Raw genomic sequence first — 20535 nt, 5'->3', positions numbered from 1 at the left:
GTGAGTTAAAGCAAAGTTAAACCCTGAAACCTTTTGGTTTAGAGTGGCTACATGAATTTTACCCTGAAAAGCCTCCTTTGTTGTCTTTGGTCCTCTGCTGTAAAAGGTGTATTGGTTTCTGTCTGCACTGTGGTTTACTCCCATCTCCGAGGCTGTTCTTGTGGATGAGAGAGATTTCCAATTCACTGCATAAGCCCTTGTCCCCATTGAGAGGGACTGGGCAAGGGCTGACTGTGTCATTTCCTCTGGCCCCCCAGTCCCCCATGTGAGCCCATCTCTCCTATAATCCAGCCAAGCCACTAGCCTGTAGCCCTCCAAACCAGAGGAGGGCATGGATTTGAATGGCACGTATATCAGTAATTTTGAAGGGGGAATACAATCTAATAAAAATAAACTTGATTTTTTACCTCGCAAACCTTCTCGAGGGTTGGCATCCAAGAGGTGGCAAGGTGACAGTTCTGAAGAACAACCCATGTTCCTTCCTTGATAGCTTTTTCTATCATCTTCATAGCTATGGGCCCTTGGCCTTGACCAAGAGATAAAGAGCTAAGTTTTGATCCCCCATACCCCTGTGTACAAAAATAGTAAAGATGTTATTTGACAAGGCATTTTTAAAGAAGAATCACTATTATTTTTACAGGAAATGTTAACATGAAGCATATTAAAATTTAATTACGCAGCATCCCTCAAAGGTCTAAACATATGCAGCCGACAAAATTCTTACTGATTAAGAATCTTGTAAATACTCAGATCACAAGTCAGCTAGTTCATGTTGGAAACAGTCATGGTAATAAATGGAAAATTCTGTAGGGTCTTTGATTGTTGAGATAGGGAGAAGAAAAAAATTAAGAACACTTTTAACATGAGGAAACATGAGATGAAAAGACCTGGATTCAAGCAGCAACTCCTAAAATCCAGAGCCCAAAAGAAAACTATGGACAGATGAACTTGTCTTGTTTCCTCCAGATCTTTGAATAATTATATTTTAATTAATTTGGCTATGCATAAAGTTCAGAGGGAAAAAAAAAACCATTAACCTCTAATTCCCATTTAAAAGTTTTTTTAAAAGAATTCTGTGGGAATGTTTGTTTGGAATGCATTTCTCCTACAGTGCAATTCATCTGCAGCTTCTGGAAACAGTGTCTGTGACTCGCTGAGCTCTTTCTCTCTAAGGCAGGTGGCACCGAAAGCCCCTTCGGACGAGGCCTTGAATTATGGCAGCAGCACTAGAGTGGGTCTCAGGCTGCCTATGAACATCCACAGCTCATCAACACTGGCAGGTAGAAGCATCAGAAAACAAAACAGAGCCAGATACTACTGTTTCTGGAAGAAGTGGAGATAGCAGGTGAAGACAATGCACTGAGCAGTCCTATGCAGGGGCCAGAGGATAATCACGTTGTGCAATGTGGGAAGAAGAATGGTGAGGAGCTAGGAAGATCTCAAAGGATCGAAAAGGTCATGTTGATGTGGAGAGGGTGAGTCCCACCTAAAATGGATTCTTCTAGCATCCACACCACTGCCACTCTGGTCCTTCCCAACCTTGCTCTTCCTGGCCTTTTAAGCAGCAGCTCCCTAACTAATGCCCTGCTTCCATTTTGCACCACTCAAATAAATTCTCCCCACTGCAGTTAGGATGAGCTGTATAAACTACAGATCAGATGACGTCACTTTGTTGCCTAAAACCCTACCACATTATCCCATTGAATTCCAAGTCCTCAGTGTAGCCTACGAAGGCCCTACACACCCTGGGCCCTTGAGATACGATCGCAGGCCCAGGTGCTGTAGTCCCGCCAGCCATGGTCCAGCACATCTTTAACCAGTGCTAAGTGCTGTACTCCGCTATCACTCCCCAAGTATCTAAGAATCACACCCAATGAACAAAACATGGAGTATTACAATAAATTAGCCTAACAAAGAGTATTTTAACCACTTAGCTGTGTGGCCTCTAAGAAGCCACTTGACCTCTCCATGCTTTAGTGTCCCTCTCTATAAAATGGAGATGCCGCTATTTACCTCACAGGATTGCTTTAAGAATTAAAAGACAGATGTGCATAACAAGGTCTAGCAAAATTAATAGTATCTATAAAGCACAATAAAAGCAGTGGTGATGGTTTTAGAAATGTCAGTATTGGGGCGCCTAGGTGGCTCAGTCGTCAAGCGTCTGCCTTCGGCTCAAGTCATGATCCCAGGGTCCTGGGATTGAGCCCCGCATCGGGTTCCCTGCTCGGCAGGAAGGCTGCTTCTCCCTCTCCCACTCCCCCTGCTTGTGTTCCCTCTCTCGCTGTGTCTCTGTCAAATAAATAAAATCTTTAAACAAAAAAAAGAAATGTCAGTCTTACTTCCATAAAATGTTATTTTGGTTAGACCAAAAGGGAAAAAAAAATCAACTTGAAAATGGCCAGTCACCTGTTCATGAAGATTTTCTTATTCTTGGTTGAATGATGTAAGAAAATGACAGTAAATTCATTTGAATAATTTTTAAAGCCTTGAAATGTAAATATTAGAATGTATTCTAACCTGGTAAAGTACCTGTAATATATGATTGTCCTGGGAAGTCAAGAAGGTCCCCCACTAGAGACTGGGAGAAGGGGCAGGATCAGAGAAGGTTCTCCCCAGGGTCACAGTCCAGACTTGAATTTATTAAGTCAACCCAAGCTCCTACACTGATGCCATAATGTCAGAGAGTCCCTCTGTCCCCCCAAAATAAAAGTGAGTGCCCCCAAGCCAAGTTCTGGTTTTATAATTTGGATATAGAGAATTATTTTAATGTCAGTGCTGACATCTAAATATCATTTTCTTGAGATTCTGTCAACTTCTGGACCCCCCAAGTCTTTTGAGAGCTAAGTGAGTGGTCAATGTTTACCTTTCCCTCCCCCACTTAGGATAAGCAATTTTGTTTTTTAAAAAAATTTGGCTGGAAAATTCTCATTTTTATAATATCAGATAACCTCATCTATTTTAAAGTACCTGGTCATCAGCAAATTTTAGAAGGGCAGCCATGGGATCTGCTCCAGGAGAAAGCACAAAAATCAGTGGTGAACAGCAGTTACTATCTCCAAATGCCTTGGATAAATCAAAGGGGGGTGGCTCAATGAATGTGCGCCCCAATCTGTTGATTATAAATTCTTGCAGCATTGGAATAACCTAGAGAGGGACAAGAATATATTTGAAAGAATATTCAAACCTGCTTACAAACTTAAAAGTTCAGATTCAAAGATATTTTAAAACAAAAGACTACATTAGCTTAGTTATTTGTTAATGTTGGTGGAGGGTCAAAGGCATCACTTTATACAAATGTCTTTTAGATAGAAAAAAAATGACAAATTATTTAAATAATAAAACATGAGTGGTTAGTGGCACCAGAATTCAAAGGCATTTTTCTTCCCTTCAATGAGCATTCAGCATGTAGTGGATGAAGAATATAAGAAACCTTAACTCTTTACTTCAGTTTTAAAATACTATGTTCTAAAAATCCACAACTCAAAAGTAGAAATTTGAGAGTGATTTATACGGTACTATACCATCAAGAAAGAATCGATAGAGCTGGGAAAAGAAATAGAAAGAAAGCAAAAAGAAAAGCACTTTGAAGGAGGAACAAGCTATACTCCTGAGAAATTGCAGAAAATTCCTGATAACATACCTGCATACTTTCAGGGATCAGGTGTGAGAATGAGGAGAACTCTGTGGTTTGGAGGGCCCTCCCAGGCATTCATTGTGGAAATGGAATTTTGTTCATCGATGTGGCTGATGTATAGCCTCCAATACATCCTTCCCTCTTTCTCTCTCTCTCTCTCTCTTTTTTAAATGATTTATCTATTTGAGAGAGAGAGAAAGAAAGAAAGAGAGCAGGTGCAGAGGGAGAGCATCTCAAGCAGATGCCCCGCTGAATGTGGAGCCCTAAGTAGGGCTTGATCGCACCACCCTGAGATCATGACCTGAGCCGAAACCCAGTGTCGGATGCCTAACCAACTGAGCCATCCAGGCGCCCCTTTCCTTCCCTCTTTCTAATGAAGGGTCTACACATTTTCTATGTGGACAATGGCTCCAAGCTAATCATGACTCAAATGTGAGCCAAACAAGCGATAAAGATAGGTTTAACAGACCAGTATCCCTATGTCTAGCTTAATAAATTATGTCAACAACATATCCCAGGAAGAGGAGTAATGGAGTGACAGGAACCCAAAGAATATTTTGAAGGCCAGTTAGAATCACTCTAACTGGATACCTGCTCATACCCAAGGATGGCCTTGTGTATACGCACAACACTCCAAATTAGGTCGTCGGTTCCACCAGCCGGCACCTTTCCTGAACTTGGAGCAGATTGCAAGAGCAATTTCCAAATACTAAGTATCTCAAAAAGGGGGTCTCCTCTGGAAAAAGTTACAAGTATTTCCAAACTTTAATTGTGTATTCTCCTGATCTTCTAGTCACACAATGTTTGTAAGTCAAAATCATTGACAGGTCACAATGCCTTAAACAGCATCAGTCCTAGTGTGGATGAGTGTGTGTGACAGAGGGTGTGAAGGTGGGCACCTGGGGGCCCCTGAAGGAATATCTGGACTTAAATTAGATTTTTAAATCCCTCCCCAATATTTCTCTGGGTTCATTCAACTACAGAAAAAGTACAGAAGAATAAAAACAGTAAATAAGCACTGTGTTGGCAAGGACCTACCTCACATGATGACTCGTAAATTCTTTGTACACAACAGATATACACTGAACAATGAATGAATAAAAACTTGGGTTGCCTCTTTTTGTGAAGGTGAGATTCTAATTATAGAAATTCTAAACAAAAGTCACAGCATAATAATTCACCCAAGCAAAGAGTTTCATTTCTATATAAGTTATTTCATGTTTCAGATATTTTGAATGCACACAGATGTCAAGCTTATGGCAGGAAACTAAAACTGTCCTGTCTCTCCTGGGACTTGTCCTTGCCTTTCTCCTCACTTGTTTTCCCCACAGCCGGTCCTCCTCACTACATTAAAAAATCAATAGCAACTAACAGAAGAAAAGTAAACTCTTTTTTTTTCCCACAATCTCTTCCCAAGGGAGACTTCTTCACTAAATTAGAGTTTTACAAACAAAAGCCCAAGGCTTCTAAGTTCATGGTTTTACTCTTAGTAAACTGGAGTTATAAGTGTCCCCTCTCTTTTGTGAGCGGTTCAGGATGCTGTCAGCCACTGCTCACATGTAGACATGGCTGGAGGACCAAGTTAGGGGTGCACACATGGGGGTGAGTGCACACAACTTTCAGCGTTTTTGTTTGTTTGTTTTAAATTTTAACCGGAGTAAGACTTGCTCCCAAGACTTAACTGTAGCTCCCAAGGTGAATTAAGCTGTGTTTGCTGTTCAGTTTGCAAGGCAATAGAATTGGGTTTGCTTCTGCAATCTGATTATGCGAGCATTAGGTCTGTAAAATGAAATCTGTCAGTAACAAAAATTACAGACTAATTTAAGCAGCCATCTTCCCAAAGGCAGGAAAGAAGTTTGTGGGCTTCCATTTATGTTTTTCTATGTATTGCAAATTCCTGTAGGATTTATCTGAGGTCAGAGAAACATAGTCCTTTATATTTGACAAGTTTCTTATTGAAAGCTGATTAAATGGCTTTCTGTTTAGAGTTCAGAAGGAGAAAATGGTGGCCAGAAGCTCTTCATTTTGTAAATGGGCTCAAAACGCTGCACACTTCAGTATTTATTCCCCTGATATGTTTCTTTTATCAATAAAACACTATAAAATACTAAATTCTACACAAAAGTGTGAGCCCATCTCATTTTTCCTATTGGTGATTTAAAGAGCATCTTTTATATTTTTCTAAACTAGAGCATTGGAGAACCTGGTGTGTGTGGCTTCTTACCACTCGGTGGAGTTTGTTTTGAGGACAGAGCACTGTAAAGGAAACAACAACAACAAAAAATTGTGCTATCAAATAATGTCTACTGAAAACTAGAGATGAAGCAACTGCTGCTCTTCCTGGTGGATAGATGTAGTATCTCATGACTTAGAGATTGCAAGGAAATAAAAATCTACACAGCACTAGCCCAAATAGAAGCCTCATATAGCACTGTTCCTTTCTCTGGTATGCTAACGCCATGTTACTTTGGAAAAACCACTCTTTTAAAAGTATAATAACCATATATTATTTTTAAATATACACAGATTCCAATTTACCACTAGAACTTGGAGTACCTGGTAACGGCAAGACTGAAAGGTTTGAGGTTGCTAGTAACAGAAGAGCATACTAATAATTCTTTTTCTATTAAGGATTATAGGTGTGATTGTATAGCTAATGGTCATTAATCACTTAGGTTAAATTGAATTATGCTATAGTAGCAAACATTTCCAGATCTCAGTGACTTAACGCAGTAAAAAGTTTGTTTCTTATCCTTGCAAAGTCCTGTGTGTGTGTGCAGGCAACCTACTCACTGGGCTGGCTCAGTGATGGCACTTTAATATCAAATGTGATTCCACAATGTTGATGGCCGGGGGGTACCCTGGAGAGTCTCATGCTGGAAGTTAAATGTTTCTGTCCTGACACTTCTCACATTTTATTGGCCAAAGCAAAGTTTATGGCCAGAGTCCTTCACCTCATGTGTGCAAGGGAGGAGAACCGGAAATATTAGCGAATAGTATTAATGTCTACACTCATCCAACTACCCGAGGAAAACTCTAAAGAAGATATGGAAACACATAGGGCAAAGTTATAAGACAGGGTGCCAAAGTATTGGACAGAGAAGCTATGTAAAGTATAAAACTGTAAGTTTCACCTCAATTGATTTAAAAACAAAAACAGGGGCGCCTGGCTGGCTCAGTCAGTTAAGCGTCTGCCTTCGGCTCAGGTCATGATCCCAGGGTCCTGGGATGGAGCCCACATCGGGCTCCGTGCTCAGTGAGGAGTCTGCTTCTCCCTCTCCTTCTGCCTCTTGTCCTCCCCCTGCTCATGCATGCATGTGCTCTCTCTCTCAAATAAATAAAATCCTTAAAAGAAAGTTAGTAGAATAAAAAATAAATAAAAACAAAAACATACAAATAAAACCCCTCAGCATGAATATCTAACTCCTCATCTCCCTCAAATACACTTTAAAAAGAGAATGAATAAGGAAAGTAATATTTGATCTTTTTGGTAGCTCAATGTATTTTCAGATTAAAATGCAAACTTTTTAAAACATAAAACTGGGGAACATATTTATAGGTGAAAGTCTGCAATAAACTTAATATAAAACATGAACAGAAGCTTCTTTGTTTTTTCAAACACTGAGAGGAGAAGATTGGTGGTACATGCAGAGTCATTTTAGTGGAATGGTCTATAGAGCTTAGAAAACAAAGTAAAAAACCTTTGAAAATTTTAATAAAAGGTTTTAAAGGAGGAAGCTGTTTTAGGCAAGAGTGTGAAATATTTCATATTCTTCCATATTTAATACTTGCAGGGAAAACCTCTGAGGCTTAACACTAAAGTTTCAGTGGCAATTCATTTTTGAAAGGGCTACCAAGACCGAGAATGTGTCATTATTTTAATGATTCCTAAACAATTGTGGCTACTTCCAACACCTAAGAGCAGGGCAGCATTATGACTTTTTTTTTTTTTTTTAAGATTTATTTGTCAGAGAGAGAAAGAGAGCGAGCGAGCGCACAAGCGGGGGGAGCAGCAGGCAGAGGGAGAAGCAGGCTCCCCGCTGAGCAGGGAGCCCCATGCAGCTCTTGATCCCAGGATGCTGGGATCACGAGCTGAGCTGAAGGCAGATGCTTAACCGACTAAGCCACCCAAGCGTCCCAGCATTATGACTTTCATAGGCCCCAGGCACCTTGCATGTTCCTTCCCCCATGAAAAAATATCAAAAATTATCATTGTTTTCGTATAAGTTTAATATAGACTGGATTATATTTTCTATTTTTAAACAGAATTAAAACATTTGCATAAACAACTAGAAGTATCATGGGCTCTAGGCACGATGCCTAAATGGATACTTGGGTCCTGGCGAAGAACACACTGACAAGCCAAGCAAGAATTGCATGTGTTCGTTGAACAGACCATGGCTTACAGAGGAAAGAGTGTCTCTGCCCCACTTGGCACTGATGCATGCAAAAACTTTCAAAACTAAATTGCTTTCACCACCTAAGTTTTGTTTTTATGTTGTTAGGCTGGAAGTACTGTCTTATATCCCCTAGCAACTCAAATTGTGAATATAGTAAATTTTGAAATCATTATGTATTACTTTTACTTGAGTAGTAACAGAGGGCAACTAGGTTATTTTTTTCAGTTTTTTCTCAACATACCTAATATCTACATTTTTTCAGAGTATATGGATATCTCTGTGGATGTCTTTATACTTAGATGAATAGTTTATTTTTTTAAATAGAGTATAATAATACAAATGAGAATGTCACTGAGTACTGAGATTTGCTGACATGACAGGTCAGCTGATTCATTGGTTATATAATTTATCATTTAAAGAAATTCAAACGAACAGTATTGACATTTTCCTTTGTAGTTAGCAGTGATGAATGTCTTAAAAATGATACTCTACTAGCTTTCCAAAGGCCAACCAAGAACTACATATAAAGATAGCATTTGAAAAGACAGAAATGCTTGGCGCTAACACTTAACACCATTGACTAGTATCATCAAACTAGTAAGAATAGAGATTACAGCATGTAAAAGAAGTAGATTGTAAGGAATTGGGGAAGCATAAATTAAAAGGAAGAATCATAAAATAAATAAAACTATAAAATATAGTCTGCTCTGTTCTTAACTTAGTGTGGTTTTAATGATATACAAACTCCTTGAAAAATGACTGCATTGGAAGGAAGTGGTATTAGTACCCCCAGGCTCCTCCACCTCTGCTGTGATTATAGAAGGAAATGAAAGTTGTCGGGACTGGAATGGCGGAGTGGGGACTGGAATCACTGATCTGCTTTAAAAGCTTGCACTTACCTTGTCTGGCCTCAAGCAACGAATGATAAGCATCCTTTGAAACTCATTTACTTTATCTTCCCAATTTTCAGGAAAAACCTCATGATGTGGTTCCTAGAATTGCAGTAGACATAATTCAGTGTTATTTGAGAGATTATTTCTAAAGAGAATAGTATTTTGACTTAGAAACTGATTTTTAGTGAAAGCATATAATGACTAAATGAAATCAAGAATACAAATGTAAATTTTATTAGGCTGGGGTAAAGTTAGGAAATAAGGAATGAAAAGAAAATTTAAAACACCACAAAGGGATCAAAACTAGGACATGAATTAAGCAGGTTAATGTCAACGTAAATACTAATCGTTAGACAAAATGAATCCTGTTATTAAAAAATGTGCATATGGAGTTTTCCCATTATTTCTCCAAAGGCATTTTAAAAGCTACCAACTGCTGTCATCATCTATTTATAAAAATAAATATTTATTACAAAAGAAGAAAGGCATTATACTTAAATTTATTGTGATATTTCCTGTTTTGAATAATGTTTTGGTGTCTTTTTTATAAAGGTATATTTGAAAGTATATATAGTAAAAAAGAAGCCAAAAAAAGAGAGAAAGCTATTAAAAATACACAAGAAGAGAGGCATTAAGATCCCAGGAGGGGTAAACTTAAAAAAAAAAAAAAAGACATTTGTAAAAAAAATTTTTTTTTAAAGATTTTATTTATTTGACAGAGAAAGAGAGACAGCGAGAGAGGAAACACAAGCAGGGAGAGAGGGAGAAGCAGGCTTCCTGCTGAGCAAGGAGCCCGATGTGGGACTCCATCCCAGGACCCCAGGATCATGACCGGAGCCGAAGGTAGACGCTTAACGACTGAGCCACCCAGGCACCCCTGTAAAAATTTTAAAACTCTAGGGAAGGCTATGTGGTATCTCATATTAGAAATCTCCATGCTTCAGCATAGTCAATAAAATTTCTATTTCAAATTAGAATGAAGTACTCACAAAAACATATTTGTCTCTAAGAAATATATTTTTATTACTAACAGAGAGAGATCCAAAAGAGATTCAGTCCACAATATTTGCATTTATGTATAGATACAATCTCACTGTCATGTATAATACAAGTTGGTAACCAAATAAAAAATGTTCTCCATGTATCTTGCTCTTTCTTTCTTCTTCCCATCTTCCCCAAAGAGAGCTCTTACATATTAAACCTAGGAAAGCAGGATGTCACAAGAGTAGAAATAAAGGAGTATAAAAAAAATAATTATGAATTGGCAAACTATTAGCCCTTATGCTAAAAAAAAAAAAAAAGTGAAGGCAGGCAACAATTTCTATGTATTCCAGAAGGGAAACTGTTTTACGGTTTGTGTTGACTATAATAGTCTCCAATTATCAAGATAGGGTCCCATGAAAAATTGTTTGAGAATAATTAGCTTTTCCCTCTGAAAGGGAGGTGGAAATTTTCTTCTGTCCAAGGTTCTTCTAGCCAGAGTACAAATTAGATTTACATGAAGCAAATTAACCGGAGAAAAAAGCCAAAGTTTTATCACATGTACATAGAGGCCCAATCATGACACTGAGACCTAAAGAAATGATCAAGGCAGGTAGTTTTTATACTTTCTAGACAAAGAGACCATAAATCTGTGAGGAAAAAAAAGAAAACTTAACTTTGGGAGTTTCAGTTAGTAAGGAATTCTAAATAGAATTTGGGCTGGGGTGAGTAAATTAGTAAAAACTAACAAGGGTTGTTGATACAGCCTTGTATGCTCTAAATTTCTGGTCTCCAGTGATGAGGATGTCTTTTTACCTCCTAGTACAGGGAGGATACCTTTCACATGGGAGATTTATTTCCACTCTCAGGGGGGACAGAGGGTCTTCTTGCATAGGCTGTCCCTTAAGTAACTTTTATTTAAAATAATCCATATGCCAAAGTGGCACATTTTAGGTAGCCTGCCCTTGGCCCCTACACTTCATGTCAAATGACAAAAATGTTTATTAGCTTATATCCGGCATTCTAGCTTATGTCTGCATTTATATCCTGCATTCAAAAAATCTAAACAATAGCTCTTTTGTAAAAAAAAAAAAAATTTAAGATTTATTTATTTTACAGAGAGAGAGCACCAGCAGGAGGAGCAGAGGGAGAGGAAGTCTTAAGCAGATCCTGCGTTGAGTGTGGAGCTGGATCCCATGACCCAAAGATCATGATCTGAACTGAAACCAAGAGTCAGACACTCAACTGCACCACCCAGGCACCCCTGTAAAAATTTTTTTAAAAGATTTTATTTTTAAGTAATCTCTACACGAAACATGGGGCTTGAACTTACAACCCCAAGATCAAGAGTCCCATGCTCTACCAGCTAAGCCAGCTGGGTGCCCCTATTTTATAAAATTTTTAACTCACTTGCTATTATGACTGCAAGTCTAAGTTGTTAATAAATAAAAACCTGGTATGGAAATTCAAAAAAATATTTTAAGGACTCTGCATCTCCACACATTTGAGGATTTAAGGATTTGAACAGAAGTTCAGAAGAGAACCACAAATTTAGAAGGTGGGGATAATATAAATCTAAACCTTGATTTCAAAATCTGACCAGTTGTTTAAAGCTTAATTAAATATTGTTTTTAGTCAAAGATAAGAATAAATTACTCAGCATTATTTTGTCCATTTAAAAACTTTGGAATAAGCAAAAGGGTTAAAAACATACCAAACTATCATATACTTTTTTCCATCCATCCTTTAAGTGCATAAACTCCTTACGAATGGTTTTGAAGGAATGTAAATCATCCAGTCGACATATTTCATCCCATGATTTTTGAGGAAGCCATGTGCAAGGGTTGGCATGAGGATTATCCAATCCAATGCCACCAGTTAGCAGAAATCTCCACTCAGCTTTATTAATCTTTGGAAAACAAAGTATCATGAAGAGTCAGAAATGAATTCATTATATACATAATACATTTAAACCATTTTAAAAGAACTGATTATTGATTTTCAAGTTTTAGGTATGGTCCTTATGCAATCCTATAGCTACTGGTATAGCAGCTCAGTACTTATTCATATGAAACCAATTTACCTATTATAACTGGCTTTCAAAATATTTCCATTCTAGATAGCTACTTTTTGATAATTTTCCTCCAGAATTACTAATCCAAACATAAAAATTCTCTTTGAGTATATGTTTTCTAAAAATGTCTGTTTAGAGTCTTACAGGCTCTAAAAATTGTGGGGAGACAGAAGGGAGAGGGTGGGGGAATCAGCAAAAACAGGTGAGGGGGACTGGGAGATACAGGCGTTCAGTATGAAATGAGAAAGTGACAGGAATGAAAAGTACAGTGTAAGGAATGTAGTCAATGGTATTTTAAGAGTATTATGTGGTGGGAGATGGTAGTTACACTTGGCGGTATAGAGGTGATGAATCACTATGTTGTACACCTAAAACTATTGTGTGTCACTGTGTGTCCACTATATTTAATATAAAAATGAATAAAATAAAAATGTTGGGAAGACAGAAAGCAATCTGCCATATTTTCAACAATTCTCTATAAAATGTAATGAGGTACTGCTATGAAACTTTTGCAAGAAATGCAAGAATAAAACCTTTATTCCTTCAGAATTTGACCAATACATCACCAAATCAAATCAATAAATCTTAAACACCTAAGCAAATAAAATAGTGAATTTTGTTTGTCACTCTTTTCAATACCTCTTTCATTCTAAAGGTGTTTCCTATATTTTAAATGAATAGATTTGAAATAGAACAAAAATTTATGACAGGTATTGTTAAGCCCAAATGGTTGGATTTGACTAACTTGCGCAAGTTCTTAAAAACATTACCATTTATATGATTACTTGGTGTAAATATATCAACATATTTCGTAAATTTCTTAGCATACTTAAATGAGATTCTAATAGAAACTAATTTATTTTAAACTAAAACATACATAAATTTAAGTAATAATTACAGTGTTCTCTGCTTTATTTTTCACCTCTGTGAAATTCAGTCTAGTTGTGATGTCTTGCCTTAACTATAATAATTATTGTTTACCTATTTACAACCCCTTCTGTATGTATATATACATACCCCCCCACACACCCATACAAATTAGTAAATTAATGAATCAATGTTGGTCTTTTTTCTAGAAATTATAACAGTACTGACCGCATGTTCATGTAGTAGCAGATTTATAGTTAGACAAAAGGAAAAGAGTAGCTTATCCTTTTCAAAGAGCGATCGGCAGACATTAACATACAGGGAGTAAGTAAAGTGATCCTTCAGAATCTGAAGCCTACAGGTCAACAGAAAGACAAGTGAATAAATAAAAATGCATTATATCTTAAAAAAATGCTCTTAAGGAAACCTAATATAAACCATTTAGATGCATATTCTTCTAATAAGCTTTCTGGTCAATTACCCCCAAAACAATCAATGATCGCCATTAACTGGGTGCACCAATTTGAAAGCTACACAATGTGGAAACCCTTCAGTAGAATTGCATTTTACTGTTGATAGATTTTTTTAAAAAAACTCAATCTTCCTTTTGGAAAGAAGTCAATGCATGGTACATTAATCTATTATGTTTAAAGATTTGTGGATTATTTTTAACTATAAAGCATTTCTTGGGGTAAAATTTGATTTTCTTATTCTGTAGATGCTTCCAAATGTTCTATATTATATTTAAATTCACAGATTAAAATTAATAGCTTCTTTATTAAATTAACATTTGGTAGTGTGCTACTCTGCTCATAAATACATAAAAGCTGGAGAAATCACAAACCTTGATAAACTACATTTTTATTTACCACATAGATGGAATATGGAAATATGAATAATGACAATATTTGCAACTAACAACTTTCTAGTGAGTGCTAACATGTGTTTTCTGTGTTCATAGCAATTCTTTACATGAATATAACACTTTAAAAATTATCATTTAATTATCTTATAGGGAAAATAAACCATCATTGAAACAAAAATTTCTTTAAGAAAATATTTATTTATTTGACAGAGAGAGAGAGAGCACAGGCAGGGGAAACAGCAGAGGGTGAGGGAGAAGCAGACTCCCCAGTGAGCAGGGAGCCCAACTTGGGGCTTGATCCCAGGACTCCAGGATCATGACCTGAGCTAAAGGTAGACGCTTAACCAACTGAGCCAGCCAGGCACCCCTGAAACAAAAATTTCAAAAATATTTTTTATTACATAGGTTATAATAGTTGTACTAGAAATAAACAGTTGACTGGAAACCTTTGCAGAGAGCTAATGATTAACAATGGCCCAAACTAAGCACTTCCTTATCTGAAGGAAAAATTAGTATTAAAATTAGTATTTTGATTAAGCAAAATTTTATCAGTGTTTCTTAATGTGTCTAGAAAGAATAATCTACCAGTACCACCATATCTTGGCTATTTTCAGACTGATATCCTAGGCTACCCATCATCTCAGCTCTAATTTTCTCCTTACTTGCCTATTTCTTTAATTATTTTGTACCCTGCCAGCATTCTCATAAAGAAAATTGCAACAAATTGATGTATTTTATTTCTAGGTGAGAACTCTGGAAAAGGGTAGAGAGGGCTTTGAAACTAGTTGCTGAAATATAGTTGAATTCTCTGAAGATTTAAAATAATCATACTATTCCTGTCCCCATTTTTATGCTAATCATGGTCTTTTCACACTTGGTATTTAATTTGTCTCATCTGTAACAGTACAATTAATACAGGGTAACTCAGATTTGGTCTTTCTAGAATAAAATAAAAATGTCTGCACTTTAAAACAAATTTCCTCTTATAGATAGGAAGATTGAAGGGAAAATTATAAGGGTCACTTGTATTAGAAATTCAATTTCAGTCTCAGTGATAAAAATGCAGATTAAAATACAATATTTTAATAATCTGTTACAGTGAAAAAGAGGATAAAGATGATAATTTTCAATGCTGATGTGTGATACGGGGATATAAGACCATTTGCGTTCCTCCAATGGAGTATATTTGAATAATCATTCAGGAGTCTGAAAGAAGTAAACACCTTTGTTCTAATTTTGGAATTCTAGCCTATAGAAATAATTAACAATGTGGACATTTATATTTATTGCGGTATTATTAATAATTTGAAAGCTGGATATTACCTGTGAGTCTTATTTTTTTTTAAGATTTTATTTATTTATTTGACAGAGAGAGACACAGCGAGAGAGGGAACACAAACGGGGAGTGGGAGAGGGAGAAGCAGGCTCTCAGCCAAGCAGGGAGCCTGATGACCTGAGCCAAAGGCAGACGCTTAACAACTGAGCCACCCAGGCCCCCTACCTGTGAGTCTTAAAACATGAAAATCATGGCACATTCATAAAATGGTACATTGTGCAACTATTAAAAGTTATGTTTCAGAAAAGTATTTAATAACATGGGAAAAATGATCTTGATAGAAACGGAGGGAAAAGAAAAAAACACTGTGTGTGTGTGTTTATACATTTATATTGTTTTCTGAGAGAGATTTCTGTTTGGCCCCTATAACAAAGCTATATCCTCATTAGATTTTTGTTTTTGTACTTATGGGTTTTTTTTGCTATAGTTATTTATTTTGCTATATTAAAATTTTGATTAAAAATGATCCAAATTATTATGGCTATTTCACAGTATATATATGTCACAGTCATATATATATATATATATATATATATATATATATATAGCATTAAAAACATGTTTGGTGTAATAGTTAAGAGTTATTATGAATAATAACCATCAGAAGGTAAGCAAAAATGAAATATGTTTTTGCTGCTGAGTAAAAGGAAATGAGATAATTTTACTAGTTTTTACAAGTTTATACCCTTAAACACCATCAGTTTATCCTACCAACCCCCTTCCCCTGGTAATCACCATTTTACTGTTTGTTGTTGTTTTTTGTTTTTACAGGCATGAATTTTTTTTGATTCCACATGTAAGTGATATCCACATTACTTATCTTTCTCTGACTTATCTTGGTTAGCGTAATGTGCTCAAAGTCAATCCATGTCACAAATGGCAGAACATGTACATGCAGAACAATGAAAATGGACACCTATCTCATACCACTCATAAAAATTAACTCAAAATGGGTCAAAGATGTAAACTTAAGACCTTATACCATAAAACTCCTAGCAGAAAACATAGGGAAGAAACCTATCAATTATTTCAGCAATGATTTTCTTAGACATGACACCAAAAGCACAAACAAAAGCAAAAATCAACAAATGGGACTAATTCAAACCCAAAAGCTTCTGCACAACAAAAGAAACAATTAAAAAAAACAGCATAGGGAATAAGTCAATGGTATTGCAGCAGTGTTGTATGATGACAGATGGGAGCTACCCTTGTGGTGAGCACAGCATAACATACGGTCTTTAATCACTATGTTGTACACCTGAAACTAATATAACATTGTGTGTCAACAGTACTTCAAAACAAGCAAGCAAGCAAACAAACAAAAAACCCCAAAGGAAACAATAACAACAACAAAAAAATGAAAGGGCAACCATGGGAGAAAATTTTTGCAAACCATGTATCGAATAAAGAGTTAATATCCAAAATATACAAAGAGCTAACAACTTAATAACAAAAAAAAAAATCTGATTAAAAAATGGGCAGAAGACCTAAATAGACATTTTTCTAAAGAGGACATCAAAATAGGCAACAGGGCACATGAAAAGATGCTCACTCTCACTAATTATCAGGGAAATGCAGATCAAAACCACGATGAGAGATCTCACACCTAATAGAACAATGGCACTAAGAAAACAAGAGATAATAGGTGCTGGCCAGGATGTGGTGAAAAGGGAACTCCTCCACAAATCATGTGTGTTTTCCCTCTGGCTAAAGCCAGTTTGCTAGCACAGATGGTCACTTCAATTAGCAGGTAAATTTGGGATGAGATTTCTGCCTTTGCAATCTCTTAGTGGATTGCCTGTGATACGTAACACATTCTGGTTTAATGTTTACTGGATAATAAAACTGTTTACTACCTTTGTGGAGAAAACTTCGGGGTTGGGAAATATTTTGCTTCGACGCTTCTCCAACAATATACTAGCACCGTGGAAGTGAATAAACCACTGCACTGTACAAAAGAACATGAATCTCACAAATGCAATGCTGAGAATAAGATACCAGACACACAAGAGCGCAGACTGTGTGATTCCATTCATACGATGTTCTAAAACAGGCAGAACTAAAGGTGTTGGAAGTCAGGACAGTCTTTAGCTTGGTGGAAGGAGTTTGGTTAGTCTCTAGAAGAGGACACAAAGTGGGGTTTCTGGGCTGTCAATAATGTTCTGGGTCTTGATCTGGGTGCTAATTACACAGGTGTGCTCAATGATGAAAGTTCATTGAGCAAATACTCTGATTTCTGCATGCTTCTGTGTGCATACTAATAATTTCAATAAAAGTTTTCAAATATGCTTTTCCTATTTACTCTTCGATTGGTTCCAAAATTATGCTTTCAGGATCACTAGAGTCATGAATAAGATTTTCATTTCATTAAAATGAAAGGATTTTAAGTAAAGAAGACACATTTTGTTTTCTAGATTTCAACCAAATCTCACATCTGGGTAAAAGGATTTGATTTTCTAGAAATCATAAGGGACTATAGTCACAGGAAGAAACATGTCATATGTGTGGATGAGTTCTAATTTGATGTAACAAGATATAATAAAGGAACCAATAATTATTTGTAAAGCATAAAATTGTTCTAATTTTTAACTCTTGTACGCAAAACGTGTCTTTAAGTGACAGAGCAAAGAAATTCTCTTTTCTAGACTCCAGCAAATACCTTAATTTAAAAGTAGTTAAGATGATAATATTTTGGTGACTTGTTTTAATCAAGGTAGAGGAAAGAACTGCAGTGAAAAGCAAAACATTGTTTATTGTTGTGGCTCCATGTGATTAGCACTGTGATAAGTTCTGGGAATATTAAACAAACTAACCCTCCAAAACCCTTGTCTCAGGAACTCAGAATCTCCTGTGAAAACCAGACATGCTTGTTCAATTAACTAACAATGCAAGTGGCTGGGAACTTCTCTAAGAAAGGTCACTTAAAATTTTGTTTTCTATATTTCAGTAATCCTTCCTACCCTTGAAAATTTCAGCTACCGGAAGAAAGAGAGAAAGAAACTAACCATTTTCAAATATCATAATAAAAAACATACTTTAAACTCCACCATGACACATTTCTTCTTGAAGACGGCCACCCCCTTCTCTTTCTCATGGGCAGAGAGCTGAGAAACTGTTTGCTAAGCCAAGTGTCAGTCTTTACACCTTCATTGATTTCATATTCCAGGTTGTAAAATAACAGTACTAACAAGAAATTGCTCAGTCTAAGAATATTCAAAAATTAGCAGAGTTCGACTGTGATAAATGAAAGGAATCTAATTCAGATTTTCAGGAGATGCTCATTTTGAGTTTCTAAAAAGCTATTGTTCACTGCAAGTGACAAGTATTAAATTGAATTTCCTTTGTGGGTATGAACAGTCAAGAAACTGAAGTATCTAGCTTCATATTGATCAATAAAGTTGGAGAGGGCCATGATTGCAATGAACTATTTTCTTTGTTCAAGAAGTAATTTCATATTAGATCCTATCCAAAGTATGTTTCAATACCAAACTAAAATTTATCTCACTGATAATAAAATGAAATTTTGTTCTCTTATACACTTACTGTTAAGTAAGGTCTTAATTCCTTTATTTATTACAGTAGCCAAGTGTAAAATAAGGTATTTTATCTAGATAAGAGTAACACAATCACAGCAAGGTATTTTTAAAAACCTTGTTACTTGACAAAGTGTAACTATGTGTATATCAAAATGTACATTTGTAACTTTTGGAATGCTAGTCTACAGAAGGTAAGAGTCCTGTCTTTTAGGGGTATTAACTATTCTTCTTATACTTCAATCACAAATACATTTTGCAAATGATCAACAGAGATAAATGTTTCCTTCTTTTAGAATTACATTATAATCCTGTCTCCCTGTAAACAATTTCCTGGCAGGCTGAATTTGGTCACATCTATTCCATTTCTCACCCTCAAATTTATTTCTAGTACAATGATTAGTCAAGCTCACAGTAGCCAGAGCCGTCACGCTCACACCATTCTGTAACAACAGTGAGAGCAACCAATTACTATTGAATTTTCATGCATCAGTTAGTATTACTCCTAATTAGTATTTCTCTTACATACCTTTTTGCTAAAATCTCTGATTTCTCTGAATTTTCAATAGACAGGATGTAAAGGTTAATAAACCAGGTCAGTGAGTATTGGTACATGGGCTCGATGTTAGCTAGATCAGCAATGGAGAAAAACAGGATGGTGGAGTGGACGGCAATAGGCCGATAGCCCAAGCGGGTGTTATCTATCTTCTTCTCTGTCTCTTCTGCTACTTCCTGCTTTTGAGAAATCTCATTAGCCAAAGCCTTGGAGGAAGATAATATCTTAATAGCGGTTTCATCTTCTAATATATTGCCTTCCGAAGATGAAAGAACTTCTAAAATCTTGTCTTCTATTTCTTTTAACTGCCTGGAATAAAACACAATTTTCTCAGGAGAAAAAAATCATTTACACTCACTTCACGCACACATTCTTGTCTAGGAAACAAAGAGCTTGTAACCTAAAGAAACGTATCCCTTTGTGACAAAACACCTGTAACAGTGATGTATAATTAATTTCTTATCTTACAAAACATCAAAAAGATGGGACTTTCTGCTCCACTTCTCTGTCCAATGATCATTTACGTGGTAACTAGAGGGAGAGGTGTAAGCTGATTTGCTCTGCCATCAAGTATCTCAGCCCCGAGTGAACTGAAAGTATCACTCCATTTATTTTCTAACATTTTTCGTGACTTCTAGAGCTTTACTCTTTGTACCTATGCCAGAGATGTTATGAGCAGAGAGCGGGATGTGGTGTGTTCATTCAGACTGGGCTCTGGTGAAAAGAGATAACATCAGTTACATCATCAATACTAAAACTTTTGTGCTAAGACTTTGCAGAATAATTGAATATTCATTGCCATGACTTGTGATAGACCTTCCAGTTCTTCCAGTGCCTGAGAACTTGTTTGTAAAAAATATACTCTTACGCAGTTTTCCAAATTAACATAGAGGCATTGTAATGCCTTCTATTTTCCTCTTACATCTCCCCATTCAATGCACCTACTAAACCTAACAGAATAGATCTTTAAAATGTACTTTAATCCATTCTAAGTGATCTTGAAACAAGAACAATTCTGTGGGTTTTTTGTTTTTGTTTTTTGTTTTTTTTTTTTAGAAAGAGAGCACATGTGAGTGGGGGATGGGGCAGTGGGGGGCGGGTAGGAGAAGAGAGAATCTTAAGCAGACTCTGCGCTCCTCATGGAGCCTGAGATCATTACCCGAGCCAAAATCAAGAGTCCAACACTTAACCAACTGAGCCACCCAGGCACCCCAACAACTCTGTGTTTTATAATGTTTGAAACCTTTTGTTTTCAGCTCCTTGTAGTATCAAGGCTTGTTTTTCTTCTTCAAGGTCTGGCCTCTCTCGTGCCACCACAATTCCCAATAGCTGATCTTGCATTCCCTCAGAAGTGATCATGAAGTTTAATAATGTTACCTATAAATGAAACACACAA

At 36.4% G+C, this 20535-nt stretch overlaps 1 protein-coding gene across 2 annotated transcripts in view; it reads right to left on the bottom strand.

The window, feature by feature from the left end:
• Positions 1 to 20535, bottom strand: part of DNAH7 (dynein axonemal heavy chain 7) — a 279079-nt gene that overhangs the window by 59231 nt on the left and 199313 nt on the right. For both annotated transcript variants that reach the window (XM_073880956.1, XM_025894388.2), the window contains exons 50-56: positions 20383 to 20516; positions 19113 to 19448; positions 13078 to 13204; positions 11623 to 11817; positions 8934 to 9026; positions 2968 to 3144; positions 408 to 569 (exon numbers count right to left, since the gene is read on the bottom strand). In XM_073880956.1, coding sequence (XP_073737057.1) covers positions 408 to 569; positions 2968 to 3144; positions 8934 to 9026; positions 11623 to 11817; positions 13078 to 13204; positions 19113 to 19448; positions 20383 to 20516 — 1224 coding nt within the window. The remainder of the gene's footprint in view (positions 1 to 407; positions 570 to 2967; positions 3145 to 8933; positions 9027 to 11622; positions 11818 to 13077; positions 13205 to 19112; positions 19449 to 20382; positions 20517 to 20535) is intronic.

This window comes from Callorhinus ursinus, unplaced genomic scaffold (assembly GCF_003265705.2).
Source record: "Callorhinus ursinus isolate GAN/ISIS: 27379988/994484 unplaced genomic scaffold, GSC_fseal_2.0 scaffold2, whole genome shotgun sequence".
NCBI lineage: Eukaryota > Metazoa > Chordata > Mammalia > Carnivora > Otariidae > Callorhinus > Callorhinus ursinus.
The sequence above is the reverse complement of the archived record's forward strand: the minus strand, read 5'-3'. Positions and strand labels throughout refer to the sequence as shown.